Source organism: Rhincodon typus, chromosome 41 (assembly GCF_021869965.1).
Source record: "Rhincodon typus isolate 14 chromosome 41, sRhiTyp1.1, whole genome shotgun sequence".
Classification (NCBI taxonomy): domain Eukaryota; kingdom Metazoa; phylum Chordata; class Chondrichthyes; order Orectolobiformes; family Rhincodontidae; genus Rhincodon; species Rhincodon typus.
This window is the reverse complement of record NC_063372.1, coordinates 11828803-11844974: the sequence shown is the minus strand read 5'-3', so window position 1 is coordinate 11844974 and position 16172 is coordinate 11828803. Positions and strand designations below refer to the sequence as shown.

The 16172-nt window shown below is 42.6% G+C and overlaps 1 protein-coding gene across 1 annotated transcript in view; it reads right to left on the bottom strand.

Annotated features, from left to right (window-relative positions):
- LOC109924521 (glutaminase liver isoform, mitochondrial-like) overlaps positions 1–16172 on the bottom strand; it is a 53989-nt gene that overhangs the window by 3765 nt on the left and 34052 nt on the right. The window contains 9 exon segments of the mRNA XM_048618875.1: positions 19–82; positions 1389–1465; positions 6553–6614; positions 7372–7464; positions 8667–8798; positions 11090–11266; positions 13534–13584; positions 14242–14308; positions 16126–16170. Coding sequence (XP_048474832.1) covers positions 19–82; positions 1389–1465; positions 6553–6614; positions 7372–7464; positions 8667–8798; positions 11090–11266; positions 13534–13584; positions 14242–14308; positions 16126–16170 — 768 coding nt within the window.

Below are 16172 nucleotides of genomic sequence, written 5' to 3'. Positions count from 1 at the left end.
GAGATTTTTTCCACTTACCTGTCCTTGCAGAAGGGGTTTACACGACAGCCGTCAAGAAGAAAACTGACCACTTCCACATGACCTACACAAAATGTAATGAACACTTAAGTGAGTTAAAGCAATGAGTCAGGGGGAATAGATATATTTTGGGTCACGTCCTACTTCTTCACCTTCGTAAGATGGATTAGAACCTATGGCATGAATGTCTCCTCACTATAATGAATGGAGCTCAGGCAGTCTCCACCAGTTACAATGACCAATTGGTAGGGTTTTGAGGCAGAAAACAATCCCAGATTTAGCAGTTGTGCTAAATAGATCATCTTACTCGGATGCCACAGGATAACTGATATGGGGAGTAATGTTTCACTGGTTCAGTAGGCGATGCTCTTCTGTGGAAGATGGAGAAAAAAAAATTTCACAACTTGATAGCAAGCATCTTGCTTAACCTGAATACTTCATAGCACCTGCTTTCTCTTGCTTCAACCTGGTCAAAATCCTCATCCATATCAATGTTACTACTAGACCATTCTAACTGGTGCCTGGCTGACTTTCCACTTCTGCCCTACATAAAGCTTATGCTCATTGAAAACTCTGGTGCCCATTTTGTAAGTCGCTCCAAATCTTGCTCACCCATCATCCCTGTTTTTCTAACCTTCACTGGCAACTGATTCAACGATAACTTTAAAATCTTTATCTTTGTTTTCAAACTCTTCATAACCTCATCCCTTCATTACTTTGTAGCCTCCACTGGTCTCTTGCACATCGCAGTTTTAAGTATTTCCCTGGTGCCTGTGCCTTCAACTGCTTCTATTCATTCACAGGATGTGGGAGTCACTGGCTGGCCTGCATTTATTGCCCATCCCTAACTGTCTTTGAGAAGGTGGTGGTGAGCCACCTTGAACTGCTGCAGTTCCAGGATTTTGAGCCAGCGACATTGAGGGAAGGACAATACGTTTCCAAGTCAAGATGGTGAGAGGCTCAGAGGGGAACTTGCAGATGGTGGTGTCCCCATATATCTGCCGCCTTTATCCTTCTAGATGGAAGTGGTTGTGGGTTTGGAAGGTGCTGTCTAAGGAGCCTTGCTGAATTTCTGCAGTGCATCTTGGAGGATGATACACACTGCAGCTACTGAGTGTCAGTGAATAGGCTGGACATAAGCTAGGTGTTTTCACTTTCATGAACAGGGGAATGGCAGAGGGAAAACCAGCTGGGGTCGGATGGTTCTTGTGCCCCTTCAGCAGATGGCTGCAGTGTGGAATTGATAGGATTCAAGTTGGTTGCCTCCAAACACCAGAGTGTGGTAAGGCTGAGAGAAGAGGAAAAATGCAAAGTGTAGTGAAAATTGGAGGCTATGCTGCTAGTTTAGTAGTTAACAACTTCATCCATACCTTCAGCTGCAGCTATGTGTAGTGGTGTACGTGAATCATAGTCTTTCTGTTCCATATCAACGGCAGAGAGTGCAAATCTGGAAAAGTGAGAACATACCCCAGTCAGAGTACGCACTGGTCTCAAACTCCTCTGCCGCAATTTGGGTTGGTATCAAAATGATTATTTATAATGCTCTATTTGAACTGCTTGGAACATTCTGCTCCATTAAAGGCACTGATGTAATTTTTGAATTTGCAATGAAAAATAATGCAATGGAGGCTTTAAATATAACATTAACATTGTGTATTTATGGTGGGACACAGCAAATGGAAGCAGTGAGGCAGTAGTGTGCTTGCACTATTTACATCTTGCCTGTGCTGTTGACAGTAAGGCCGAGCAAAGATCAGGTATTTCCCAACAAGAGGAGAATGTGGAAACAGTCCTGTGTCTCAGATACCTTTCTTGAACCCGGATTACATTTGAACAGATTGAAATGCCAGACTGTTTGCCTTCCATCTTGTGGATTGAGGAGGGCTCATGTCTAGCAAGCCCTCAGGCCTGTAATATTACATCCCTGAGACACACAATTGGTTCATCCTCTTCCATAAAGCTTCCGCCAGCTGAGTGCACAATTCCAGATTCTCCTGTCATATTGACTGCAAATTGGATGGCCAGTGGGGTGGAGGGGCCAAAAAAAGTAAATGTAGAAGGCAAAAAGATGCCAACAAGGTGTTTTTCTGAGACAGTGGGACTGAAATTCATCATCTTCAGTGAAGGGAGAAATAGGGCAGCTAGTAGTGGATTGCCCAATCGTTATACATCCTGTCGGATTTTCCATTCTAGGCAATGAAATGGGATCTGTGGTGGTGGTCCTATCTCAGCACCTCTGCACTGATACAACTGAGTGCAGGTCAGGAACTGCCTTAACCTCTCTAGCCCATCCCTTACATGCAGCAGAGGAAGGGCAGATAAACAAGCATGAACGACCGTTAGTTACAGGAGCAGAATAGGCCATTCAGTCCACTGAGTCTGTGCCACCATTTGATCATAGTTGATGTTTCTCAACCCCATTCTCCTGGCTTCTCTACATAACCCTTGATCCCCCTTACTAATCAAGAGCCTATCTCTGTCTTAAAGTCACTCAAATGACTTGGCTTCAACAACCTCTATGGCAACGAGTCCACAGATTCACCTCCTTCTGCTCGAAGAAGTTCCTCCTCATCACAGTTCTAAAGGATTATCCCTTTACTCTGAGGCTGGGCCCCTGGGTCCTAGTCTCCGCTCATTGGAAACATCTTCTCCATGTTCTCTCTACCCAGGCCACTTTCTGCAAGTTTCAATGAGATCTTCCCATCCTCTTTCTGACCTGTGTAGACCCAGAGTCCTCAATTACTCATCATGACAAGCTCTTCATCCCCAGGATCATCTTTGTAAACCTCCTCTGGACCCCCTCCAAAGCCTGTACATCCACCCTTAGACATGGGGCCCAAAAAAATAGCTCTCGGTATTCCAAATGCACTCTGACCAGAGCCTCTCACTGCCTCAGCAGTACATCCCTGCTCTTGAATCTAGGCCTCTCCAAATGAATGCTAACATTGCAACATAACTCTTGCCAACTGAACCTGCATGTTAACCTTCTAAGAGAATCCTGAACTAGGACTCCCAAGTCCCTTTGTGCTTCAGATTTCCAAAGTCTTTCCCCATTTAGAAAATAGTCTACACCTTTATTCTTCCAAAGTGCATAACATTTTCCCACATTATAGTCCATCCAGCACTTCTTTGCCCACTCTCCTAACCTGTCCAAGTCCTTCTGTAGCCTCACCACTTCCTCAACATTACCTATCCCTCTGCCTATCTCTGTCATCTGCAAACTTAGCAACAATGCCCTTAGTTTCTTCATTCAGATCATTAAATGTATCATGTAAATAGATCTGGTTCCAACACTGACCCCTGCTGAACTCTACTAGTCCACCAACTTCCAGCCTGGAAAAGACCTCTTTATCCCCAGTCTCACCTTCTGCCAGTCAGCCAATCCTCTATTCATGCCCCTAACACCATGGGCACTTGTCTTATTTAGCAGCCTCCTTTTACAGCACCTTTTCAAAAGGCTTCTGGAAATCCAAACAGATAACATCCACTGGCTTTCCTTTATCTAATTTGCTTGTTACCTCAATTCTAACATTTGTCAGGGGTGACCTCCCCTCGAAAGAGCCATGCTGACTCTACCCTATTTTACCACGCACTTCAGAGTACTCCACAATCTCATCCCTAATAATGGACTCTAAAATCTTACCAACGACAGATGTCAGGCTAACCAGCCTTATAATTCCATGTCTTCTGCTTCCCTCCCTTCTTAAACAGGGGTGTTACATTAGCCATTTTCCAGTCCTCGGGTACCTTCCCCGACTCCAGTGATTCCTGAAAGAATCACCACCAATGCCCCCACAATCTTCTCCAGCTGGCTCCTTCAGAACTTTGGTGTGTAGTCTATCTGGTCCAGGTGATTAATGTGCCTTCAGACCTTTCAACTTTCCCAGCACCTTCTCTTTAGTGATGGCCAGTACATTCACCTCTGTCCCCGACTCTTGAAGTTCTGATATGCTACTGGTGTCTTCCGCTGTGAAGATTAGGGCAAAAGTGCCTATTCAGTTCCTCTGCCATTTCTTTGTTCCCCATTACTGCTTCTCCAGTGGTCCAGTGTCCATGCTTGCTTATTTCTTTTTAGACATCTAAAATAAAACTCTTGCAATCTTCTTTTATAGTACTAGCTAGCTTAACCTCTTTTCCATCTTCTCACACCCACTTTCTCTCCCCCACCACCCCCCGTTGCATTTTTAGTCCTTTTTCCTCATTATTAAAGGCTTCCCACTAATCTTCATCACATTGTATGCTTTTTCCTTTGCATTTATGCTGTCCCTGACTTCCTTTGTCAGCCATGGTTGCCTCATCCTCCCCTTAGTATGGTTCTTCATCCTTGAAGAATTTCTGAAGTACCTCCTGAATTACTCTCAAACTCCTGCCACTGCTGCTCCACCGTCTTCTCTGCTAGGTTCCCCTTCCAATCAGCTCTGGCCAGCTCCTCCCTCATGTCTTTGTAGTTACTTTTACTCCATTGTAATACTATTATATTTAATTCCAACTTATCCCTCTCAAACTGCAGGGTGAACTTGGTCATGTTATGGTCACTGTCCTGTAGCAGTTCCTTCACATTAAGCTCCCTAATCAAGTCTGCCTCATTACACATTACCATATCCAGAATTGCCTGTTCCCTCAGGGTCTCTACCATAAGCTGCTCCCAAAATCATCTCAGACATTCCAAAATTTCCTTTGAGATCGCTACCAACCCGAATTTCCCAGTCCATCTGCATATTTAAACCCCCCATGATTCTTGTAATAGTGTCCTTCCTACGTATCTTTTCTATCCCCGGAGTTATTTTCTGCCCAACATTCTGACTACTGCTGGGAGGCTTGTGGATAACTCCCATCAAGGTCATTTTCCTTTTGCGGTTCCACAACTCTACCCACACAGATTCTACACCTTCAGACTCTATAATCACTTCTTGCATCCAAGTAATTTCATTTCTTACTAAGAAGACACTCTTCCCCCTCTGCTAGTCTTACTTAGTTCCCAGCCTTGATCCCCTTGTAGCTACATCTGTGAAACCCACAATAGTGTACCTGCCAATTGCAATCTGTGCTACAAGCTCATTTACCTTGTTTCATACAGTGAGTGCGTTTAAGTCAACACCCTCAGTCCTGTGTTGACTGCCCCCCTTCTCATGTTTGTCCTCTTATCTGCTGTGCCTGAAATTAGGTTCCTGACCCTTTCCATACTCTGTCCTCTTACTTGTTATTAAAGTTTCCAGAACCTCTCCTGAGCCCCCATCCCCTCTAATTTTTTTCTGTAACTTTCCATGTAACTGAACCCATTCCTCCACTGTTTAGTTTAAAGCCCTATCCACAGCCCTAGTTATGAGAATCACCAAGTCCCTGGTCCCAGCATGATTCAAGTGGAGCCCATTCCCAGTGGAACAGCTCCCTCCTTCCCAGTACTGGTGCCAATGGCCCATGAATTAGAACCTATTTCTCTCACACTAATCTTGTTGGCCTTGTGCCAGTTTGCTCATGGCACAGGTAGTAATTAGGAGATTACTACCTTTTTGGTTCTGCTTTTTAATTTAGCCCATAGCTGTTCAAATTCCCTCAGCAGAACCTTTTTCCTCTTTCAACCTATATTGGTACTTACAGGGACCACAATAATGGGATCTTTCCCTTCCCACTCCAAATTCCTCTGCAGCCCAGATGAGAGATCTTGAACCTGGGCACTAGGCAGGTAACATAACCTTTGGGATTCTCGATCCTGGCCACAGAACAGTGTCTATTCCCCTGAATATGCTATCCCCAGTTACAAATACATTTCTGAAAGCAAGAAAAAAAAATGCCAGAAATCACAGCAGGTCAGGCAGCATCTGTAGATGGACAGCAAGCTCATGTTTCGAGTCCAGATGAATCTTCAGAGCTGAAGAGTCATATCAACTCAACATTAGCTTGCTCTCTCTCTCCACAGATGATGCCTGACCCATTGATTTCCAGCATTTTTTGTTTTCAGTATAGATTCTAGCATTTGCAGTAATCTGCTCCTACAACTGCATTTCTCTTTTGTACCATGGTCAGTTTGCTCATCCTCCCTACAGCCCCTATTCTTGTCCACAAAAGGGAGTAAGAATCTCAAACCTGTCATTAGACAAGCTCAAGGACTGAGGCTCCTTCAGCATTACCTCCTGGATTCCTCTATCCATTTCGCTCAATCATAATCATACCCCGCTAACCACTGACCCAGTTGGAGGTTGTTAATCTAAGGGGGTGTGACTGCCTCCTGAAACAGCGTCTAGGTAGCTCTTTGCCACACACACACCCAATGTAATGCAGTGTGATGCTCAGACTCTGAGCTAAAGTTCTACAGATGTGGTCATTATGAGCTACAATAGGGTCCACCAGCTCCCAAATTGAGCAGGTACAATACATGGCCTGGCCCTGTATGTAAAATTTTATTTACATAGTTCTTAATTTGCTTAAAAAATTCCTGCAGGTATTATAGTTTATAAATCAGTAATTATTTCTCTTATGTACCTTCAATAGGAAAGTAACCTATAATTGCTAGTCAAATTAGCAGCTATTACTTACCTCCGCAGAGCAGCTATGTCACCACTGTATGCAGCAAACAGCAAATTCACCACTGATTCCTCCTGGTAGAGTCAACAAAATAGCATTTTAAAAAAAAAAAGTTTAATTATGATAGAGTAAGTGCAGACCCCTGTACTTTCTACACCATCATGTATTCTACACACCTATTTCATCTTCTAGAAGGAAGTACTATCTAAATATTGCCTGATCTAAAAGGTAATACAGCAATATGCTCTTCATATCCACACTTAGTTCACACTGACAGTGGTGCCTGCATTTGTGGACAGATACAGCACTGCTCTCAGGTCTTACCCGAGTGTGGTGGCTGGGACACTGCTGTTTTCCATGGGCAGACATTCTTATGATATTTTTCAAGGTCATAAATTCTTGTCCACAGCACATTGCAGAATTCCACTTGCAAAGCAGAAACAGCATCAACATGGCAGCGCAGAGGGAAAGATTGTCAAAGTGAATGGCTTAGTCAAGGGCAAAGACTGCTGGCATGGACTAACAGGAAGTGGGGCATGCAAGGTGACATTGGAGGGGAGGGCAGGAAAGCATCATCATTAATTAAGACAGCAGAAGGAAGAGCAGTTCTCTATTACTGTGTAAATAACTTAATAGACATCTGAATTCCTAATGTCATTCATATTCTTGGGGCAGGAGTGGATAGGAAATAGTTTAGGATTTTCTTTTTCAATTTCTGGAAGTAATTGTGCAGCAGCTCTTCTTTGGCTGTGGGTTAGCCCTCATTAAAGTACATTAAGTGAGCCAAGGCCTGGAGTAGCTGGCACTCAGTGTATTCATCAGATTTCTTACCTTGACTTCACTTCCATTTCTCCGTGGATCTAGTTTCTTGGCAAAATGCCTCAGATTGTCATAGTTGTGAAAGTTGAACAGAGAAACCAGCTCCTGAAAGAGAAAGGACCAATCACTTCCTAGAAGGATTTGCTCAATACATTCGGGTAACACTTGGACATGTATAAAAGGGAGATAATTGTGTTGTGATTGTAACAAAGCCAACCAAGTGGACCTCATAGGAGTTCCCTGATTAGACCAAATTAACAGCCCCAATCTGTCAGCCAGGGCTCCCTGATTTAACAGCACCTTTGACATTTCTGTTTCATTCTTACAGCTGGCTCTGAGGAAGCTGGACCTGTGTCGAGGACACTCCGCATTTAAATAAAGGGTGACTTGGTGACAGGATACCAGCCTCTCTGGAGTTATTTCAGTGGCAACATGAGTGGGATTGATCGAGGGAATCATACAAACCATAACCATACAAGAGTGCCTACTAGCTGAAGCCCAACTGGACTTTACAACTGCCTTTATCATTAGAAAATGCAGCAAGTACAGCATATGAGGTGCAGGATATTCTAATGGGAGTGGACACCTTTGCCAATCCGACTGATCTTGGGCAATACCACTTGAATAAAGGTAATTGCACAGCATATGCCTCGGAAGGGGAAAAAAATGTGTGTTCCAGGCACCCCAAGAGCCCTATTTGGGTAAGAGTCAGCAAGATCAGGTTGCACGTGTCAGAAGATAAAGTGAGGGAGATCAAAGGTGACCTGGCTCCCATGCCTTTATCAGCTTAGATCTTTCCTTGGGCTTTGCATCAACTTTTAAAAAAAAAAGGGGTCAACCTTAGAAATGGTCACATAGCCAAGCCATAGCTTTTAGGGAAGTAAAAGAAGATGATAGCTGTTTCTAAGGTGTCGGCACACTATGATCCCAAACGAGATCTGGTATTGACATGTGATGCCTCCCTATGTGGCATCAGGATAATATTAGCTCATAGTTGGCCAAATGGAGAGGAATGCCCAGTGGCATACGCATCCTGGACTTTGGCTAATGCAAAGCATAAATACGCTCAGATAGTGAAGGTAGGTTTGGGAGGCCGAGTAGCAAATGCAGATGCATTGAGCCGCCTCCCACTGGCAGATACACCCCTGGGGGAGCCGATAATGATTTTTATTTATTCTATGACAAACATTCCTAACATTGTTGGATGTTCAGGGGGCACTACAAAGTTGGACTGTTACTGAATGTGAGATGTGCTGCTCTGGCTAATCCAATGAGTTGTGGAGTCTTGTTCTCCTCTGATCTCTTACCTGACAGAAGTCAATACCTCTCACACTATTTCCAACTTTGTCTAAGGAAGGAGACAAACACATGATGCCCATCACATTGGGCACCACCAGCAGAACACCACCAGAAACACCAGATTTTGCTGGAAGGCCAACCTGCACATACACAAAAATGTTATGTGACAAATACCAAAGGCAACAGACAACTGATCAGTTTCAAAAACTTTACAAAGACTGGTAAGGAGATACTGATGAGTGGATTGGGACTTGCAGAACAAAATTACTTTGGCAAAGTGAGCTAAAACCAGATCTTAAAATGTGCACGCAAGTGCTTCTGCATTGCGTGATAACTCTAGTGTGTCTATTTTTCTTTTTACTGAGACTTTACACCTTACCATGCGGTTACTGACAGAGGCCTGTACGTCACCACAAGCGCTCTCTTGCCTTTATCATTTCTCATCTTGACCCAAATGTTTCCACATCTTGGTTCCTTAGCTCACCGTCTCTATTGTGCCAGTAGAAATAATGACCTCAACCTTCCTGGGATATTCTTTTTGCTCCAGCACTGCAATGCTCTCCTGATCATTACTATCACCCTTTTGTCCATTCCTATCTTTTCAGAACAACTTGTATTCAAGAAAATTCAACACCCAGTTCTACCATTCCTTGAGCCAGGTTTCTGATATAGCCTCAACATTATGTTCCTACAGGGCGCTCTGTACCTGTGATTTGCCAATCTTATTAATTTTACTCTAGCTCATTCTTGGGATGGCTCCTGCTTTTGGAAATAAATGTGTAACTGATACAGAAAACACTTTCCAGTTGGAACTGCTAACAAACAAACAGAATTGGCTGGCTCTCCACTTACAGATCAGAAGCGCTGAAGCCTATTGTGCTTTGGCCAATAGCTCCCAACTAAGATCTCTCAATTTTCTGCATTCAGCACAGATTAAATGGGTCCTTCACCGTCTCAGATTCATAATGGGCATTGTTAAAAATTATTCTCAGCCTTCGTCAGGCCCAAAATCAGCACTGCAATGGCAGTACTCATCTTAATTCAATTGTGTCTTATTAACAGACATTCACATGCAGTTTGCACACTCCAACTGCTCAAGAACACTTGATCTCACCAATTGATATCACTATTATTTATGACAAATGTTACAAAGACAGTTCAGTTATTTCAGCAATTTAAAACGCTCATCCTTCACGTAACTACATATAAGCAAATGGCACTTAACAGCTTTGTAAGTGACTTCTTTGTTGACAATTAAAAAGATTAGAAGGATCACAGAAAGGGTTAATTTTGTTCACATGCTTGTGGCTCCTGATGGGGGTTTCAGATTCACACAGTGCAGGAAACGCCCTTCAGCCCATTGAGTCTGCACCAACGTAACTATTGCTAGGAGCGCACTAATCCCAATTTCCTGCACTTGTCCCATATCCTTGAATGTTAATATATTTGAAGTACTCATCCAATTTTTTTGTTTTAAAAAGGTTGTAAGTTTTCCAACCTCCACTATCTTCCCAGGCAATGCATTCCGGATTCCCAACATCCGCTGAGTGAAAGAGTTTTTTTTCCCCCCAAATCTCCTGCCCCTTACCATAAAACTGTGCCCTCTTGTGATTGACCCCTCAACCAAGGGAAACAGCAGCTGTATATGAACCTTGTCCATACCCTTCATAATCTTATACACCTCAATCATGTCCCCATTGGCAGGATAAATGCCAATATTATCTGAACTGGTTTGGACTGCATGGTAAATCTACATGTTTGTTGATGAGGAAAAGTGATTAAGTATTTGCCTGGTGCCTTTAATGATTTCTGTTAGGATATTGATCCAAATGTTCTTTCAATATATAGAACTGTGATTTGAAACATTGATACCAGCAATGGTGGCTGTGCAATCTCAAACTTGGTACGTTCATACCACTTGAATACCACCCCATCCACAAACTTCAACGTGCACTTACACACTACTATCAAGTATCATTGGAGGATCATCTACAAGATGCCCCGCAGTAACATGCCAAGGCTGCTCTTACAGCACCTCTACCCCATAGAAGGACAAGGGCTGCAAACATACAGGAACACTACTGCTTGCAAGTTTCCCCTGAGTCTGATGCATCATCTTGACTTGAAGTGATATTGGCAATTCCTTCACTATCGCTGGATCAAAATCCAGGAACTCCCTCCCTCAGTACTGTGGGCGTACCTGCTCCATATAGACATCAGCAGTTCATGAAGGCACCTCACAACCACCTTCTCAAAAAGCAATTGAGGATTAGCAACGGTTATCAACCGTGCCAGTCACACCCCTTTTCCGTGAATGGGAAAACAAAAAGTCCCTGCAAAAGTTGCAGTAATGAGGTGATCAATCCAAATGCCATCAAATGCATAATGGCTTCCATTAGGAGCAATCTCTGATTATCGCGTAAATGCTTACGTGAAAAGCGAATTCGCCTGAAAAATCGTACATCCCACACGAATGCATCAGGCTGAGGGTGTTCCTCACTGCCTCAGCGCTCAGGACCCGCTCTCCTGTGATTGGGCAGATTCCCCCATTGGCCAAGGTGGCAGCCATTACTCCACCTGACTCGCATGTCACCTCAATTGAACACAGCTGTAATGAGGAAAAGAAAAGGAAAACTGTTGTAGAAATAAAACAAACAAAGATCAGCAAGTTAAAAAAAAAACACTTAAGCATGATGTGGAAATCCTTTGTGGAATCCATTAATGTCAATATTTGGTTACTGCAGAAAATTAAAGCCAATGATAGCTAGTGACCTTTTTTGAAAGATGAGACAGTTACATTAACAGCAAAATACTACAGGCAATCGGAAATGTAAAAACAGAAAATGCCAGAAACACCCAGCAGGACAGGTAGCCCAGGCTAAACATACAAGGTCCAAAGGGGAATTGAAAAACAAATAAAGGGAAGCAAGACAGAGTATGAGAGACTGGCAGTTAACAAAGACACAAGGTCTTCTACAGGTATATGATTAGTAAAAGGGTGGTAAAAAGCTGAGTGGGGCTGACTGGGGTCCAAAGAGGGGATTTGGGTGTGGAGGCAGAGGGCAAATTTGAAGTATTAAGTAAATATTTTGCACTTGCCTTTATTAGGAAGAAGATGCTATGTAGGGCATAGTGAAGTAGGAGGTGATTTATACACTGGAGGCATTTAAAATTGATAAGGTGGTATTGTTTCAGCTATTTTTACTTAAAGTTGATAAGGTACTGGGACCAGCTGAGATGCATCCAAGCAAATAGAGGGGACATAGACAGGTTGGTAGAATGGACAGACAAGTGGCAGTTGAACTATAAAGAAGTGTAACGTGATTCATTTTGGTAGGAAGAACACAAAGGCAATAGAAAAATGGGTACAATTCTAAAGGGAGTGCAACATCAGTGGGAGGTAGGTGCATATGTGCATAAATCATTGAGTCACTGGCAGGACAAGTTAAGAGAGTGGCTAAGAAGGCGTACAAGATCATGGGCTTTCTAAATAGGGGTAGAGGACAGAAATAAAATTTTACATTAAACCTTTATAAACTCAACTGTATCATTGCATACAGTTCTGGGTACTGCACTTTAGGAATGATATGGAGTGCGAGAAATGGTGTGGAAAAGATTCATGAGAATGGTTCTAGAGGACATAGCTAGATTGGAGAAATTGGTACTGTTGCTCTCTTTGGAAGAGAGGATCGAGAGAAACTTTGATAGAGGTATCCGAAATCATGAGGGGCCTAACAGAATGGATAGGGAGAAACTGTTCCCGCTGGTGGCAGGTTGATAAACAAGCAGCACAGATTCAAGGTATTTCGCAGAGAAAAATAGCGCCATGAGGAACAACTCTTTCAGGCAGAGTGATCTCGAATGCGCAGCCTGAGTGTACAGTGGAGGCAGGTCAATCATGTACTCGAGGGAGTTGAATTGTTATCCGAGAAAGAAGTGGTCTAGGTTTACTGGGAGAAAGGCATATCGGTGAATTGTTTGTTCAGAGAACCAGCACATACACAACAGGGCCGAACGGCCTCCTGTGTAACATCATTCGATGAGGAGAGAGAAACGGATGCAACTGGACGGGCTGAAGCTACTTGTCACCGTGACAACATAGGTCTCCATTGTGGTGCACCCTCCCTCCCACGTGACTGCTTCCCGCTCTTGACACGTGCCCGGCCCTGCGCGAGGGAAACGGGTCGCTTAAGATCAAGGAATGGACGTTCAAAAGGGAAATTAAAAAAAAAATTACCAACATCAACCAATTCTTGAGGTGCGTAAAGCCGCTAATATGTTGCCCCCAACAGAGACAACAAGTAGGAAATCTGGGCTTGTACACAAACCCATTGTTTTGGGCAAGAGACATGTTAGGAATCAATGTGGAGTCACCAGGAGACCAGAACAGCTCTCAAAAGTAAGCTAGAACTCAGGACCATTGGAATTTGGCAAAAAAAAGAGAATATGCTGCAAGAAAGAGAGAAACAAAAGTATGAACTAATGGAGAGAAAGATTTCAATAGAGATTATTGGATATTTAAAATCGTTTTAAGGCTCATGTCAAATTAATGAGATACCTCTTCCACTCGAAGCCGTTTGTTTAATCCATGTAATTTAGCGATTAAGGTTGTACTGAGGTAGAAAGTTATTCTGTGTTGGTGTTAGGATTATGATTTAGAAGGAAAATAAAACGAAAACATCGGTTAACAATGTTGGTTGGAGGCAAACACTAAATAGGCACCGATCCAATTGGTATGCCAGTTACAAACAATTGAGTATTTATGAAGTGTAATCACTATTGTAGTGTTAGATTACAACAATTCCAATGAGGGCTGGGCACCTCTCCAGCTGTTTTTTTTTCAACGCCAACATCAACAGAGGGTGTTCTAATTACCTGGAAGTAGAAATCTAGTGTAGCGATCATATCAACACCCTCTGGAAAGCACTGGAGGAGGAAAAATAAGCACGGGTTATTATATTAAATATACTTCCCCGAGCTTCTTTCTCTTTACGTTCACGTCAACAGCCAAAGCTGCAACACTAAGATTTCGGTCAAAGACCAGTTCAGTTTCCTGCCTTACTGAATGCTCACAAGCAGCATAACATTTTTAATCAAATTGTTCAGACGTGTTATGACACACCTCCAGAACAGGCGGGACTTTAACTCATGCCTGCTGGTCCACAGATGGGGCCCGTGCAACATGATCAAAATGGGCTCAATTGATTTCAGCTGATTGAATGAGTGTGCCAGATGGTCTACTAAGGAGTAACTCTGACACGTTTTTTTTTTTAAAAAAGAGATTTGAGATCAGCCAGCCTTTAGCCCAACAGAAAAATGTTTAAATGGGTACTTTTACATTGGGTTTCTGCAGTAAGGAAGCATCAGTCAAGAGACTGCTGTTGTGAAGCTAGCCTCATTGCAGATGGAAGAGTGAAAGGTCAAGGGTTCAGATTCCTAGCAAATATTGGTTAATGGACATTATTCTACCTATATACATTTTAACATGCTGTCACCCAAACCTCTAATCTTTACAACAGCAAACGCTTTAGAACTCGATCAGCATTACATATGTTTAACTCTACTGTCTACCTTTTGACCCACCTTCTTCTCTTTCAAGTAGTATCCAATGGCAAAATTTCTGTCTCCTGTTTCTTTTTCTGACTGAAACCTTATTATGAAAGAAAAAAAAAATACAACATTAATGACTTGTGGTGAACCCCAATACCAGAACTTAGCCAGCTTCATGGAAAGAAAGAAAGGTGTTGACTAGAAATAAGAATTTTCAGCAATAGGAAAATACTTTTGACTTTTTTTTGTAAATCAATTATTGTCTATTCAACTGTTTAGAAATTCCCAGACAGGAGGAGGAGACTGGCAAATCCCCCACCTCCAGATTGTTGGGGCCATTGTTTCTTGTTCCTATTGATACTGCTTACGTCACTCTTCTGTTACCTCTTTGGGTGAAAATATCATCCCTGACTTCCTTTCTGTATAACTTCTGTCCTCAAAGATTGAGTCCCTTTCACAGGAAATAATTTGGCTAGGTAATGTTTGTCAGCCCCTTTTGTGACCAGGAAAAATGTAATTGATCATCTCAAAGTCATCTCTTCTAAAGAAATAACTTCATTAATCTTCTTTCATAGCTTAAATTCCAAATACTTGGTATAATGTTTAATGTCCCATGTTCCCTTTGAACCCCAATAAAGATCATTGAATCCCCCCAGAGCAGATGGAGTCCTTTCGGTTAAGTGAGTCTGCACCGACCCTCCAAACAGCATCCCACCCTATTTCCATAACCGCGCATTTACCATGACCAGTTCACCTAATCTGCACATCTTTGGACTGCTAGAGGAAACCTATGCAGATACGGGGAGAACATGCAAACTCCACACAGTCACTCAAGGCTGGAACTGAGATGCAACAGTGCTAACCACTGTGCTACCCAAGATCATGATTCTTACATCAAAATTCAAAGCTGAATGAATAAACAAGCTCATTGCCTGATCCTCCAATGGTTCAAAGAGAATGATTATTATTCTTTATTTTCTGCTCTAATCAACCTGTTCAGAGTTGCTATCACACCTCTGGAATCAGTAGGACTTGAACCAAAGCCTCCCAGCCCAGAAATAGAGCACTACCACTGCACCATACGAGTCCTATCAATCAACTTGCTGAAACATATTAGGATGTATCTCTAGGACAGATGGGACTTGAACCTGAATGTCCTGGATCAGGGTAGAGACCCTACCACTGCACCACAAGACCCTATGCCTCTTTATTGTCTGGAACCATTAAAGAAACCAGGAAAGCCTCTGTCCATCTCCATGGAGGGAGTTGATGCTATTCTCAAGGCTCAAAATAATACATTAGGAATGGACAATATGGTGGAACACGGCACAAGTCTATAAAACTGCATCTCTGGGAGCAAACAAAATCTCAGAAGAAGAAAAAAAAAAGTAGCATTTACATTGCACCTTTCACATCCTTAGGATATTCCCAAAGAACCTTACGGACCATGAGCTACTTGTTTGATAAACACAATCACTACTGTTCTGGAAAACATGCAGCTAATTTGCTCATAATGAACAAATAATCCATTTCTTTGATCTTGCTCAAGGAAGAAATTTTGCCAGGACACCAAGGAAAAATTGCTGCATTTCACATGGTGCCTCAAGAACTTGTACATTCACATGAAGCAATGTGTGGGAGTTTTGGTTTAATGCCTAATCCAAAAGACAAAACTTCTGGTGTTGCAGCTCATCCTCAGTACTGTACTAGAATTCTCAGTTAGATTATGTAATGAATCCTAGAGTGGATCATGAACCCATAACATTCTTTCTTGAAAACAAAAAGGCACAGATGAGCAAAGCTGAAAGGTCAGTAGTGGGCTCACTAGTGAAGTATCCTCAAGGTTTAACAGCAAACTACAAGTGATCATTGGAGACATGAAACTTGACAGATATAGGAAAGTAGTTTGGCACTTACGTAGCATTACTGAAGCCCACATATTCATTACCAGCCATCTTGTTCAG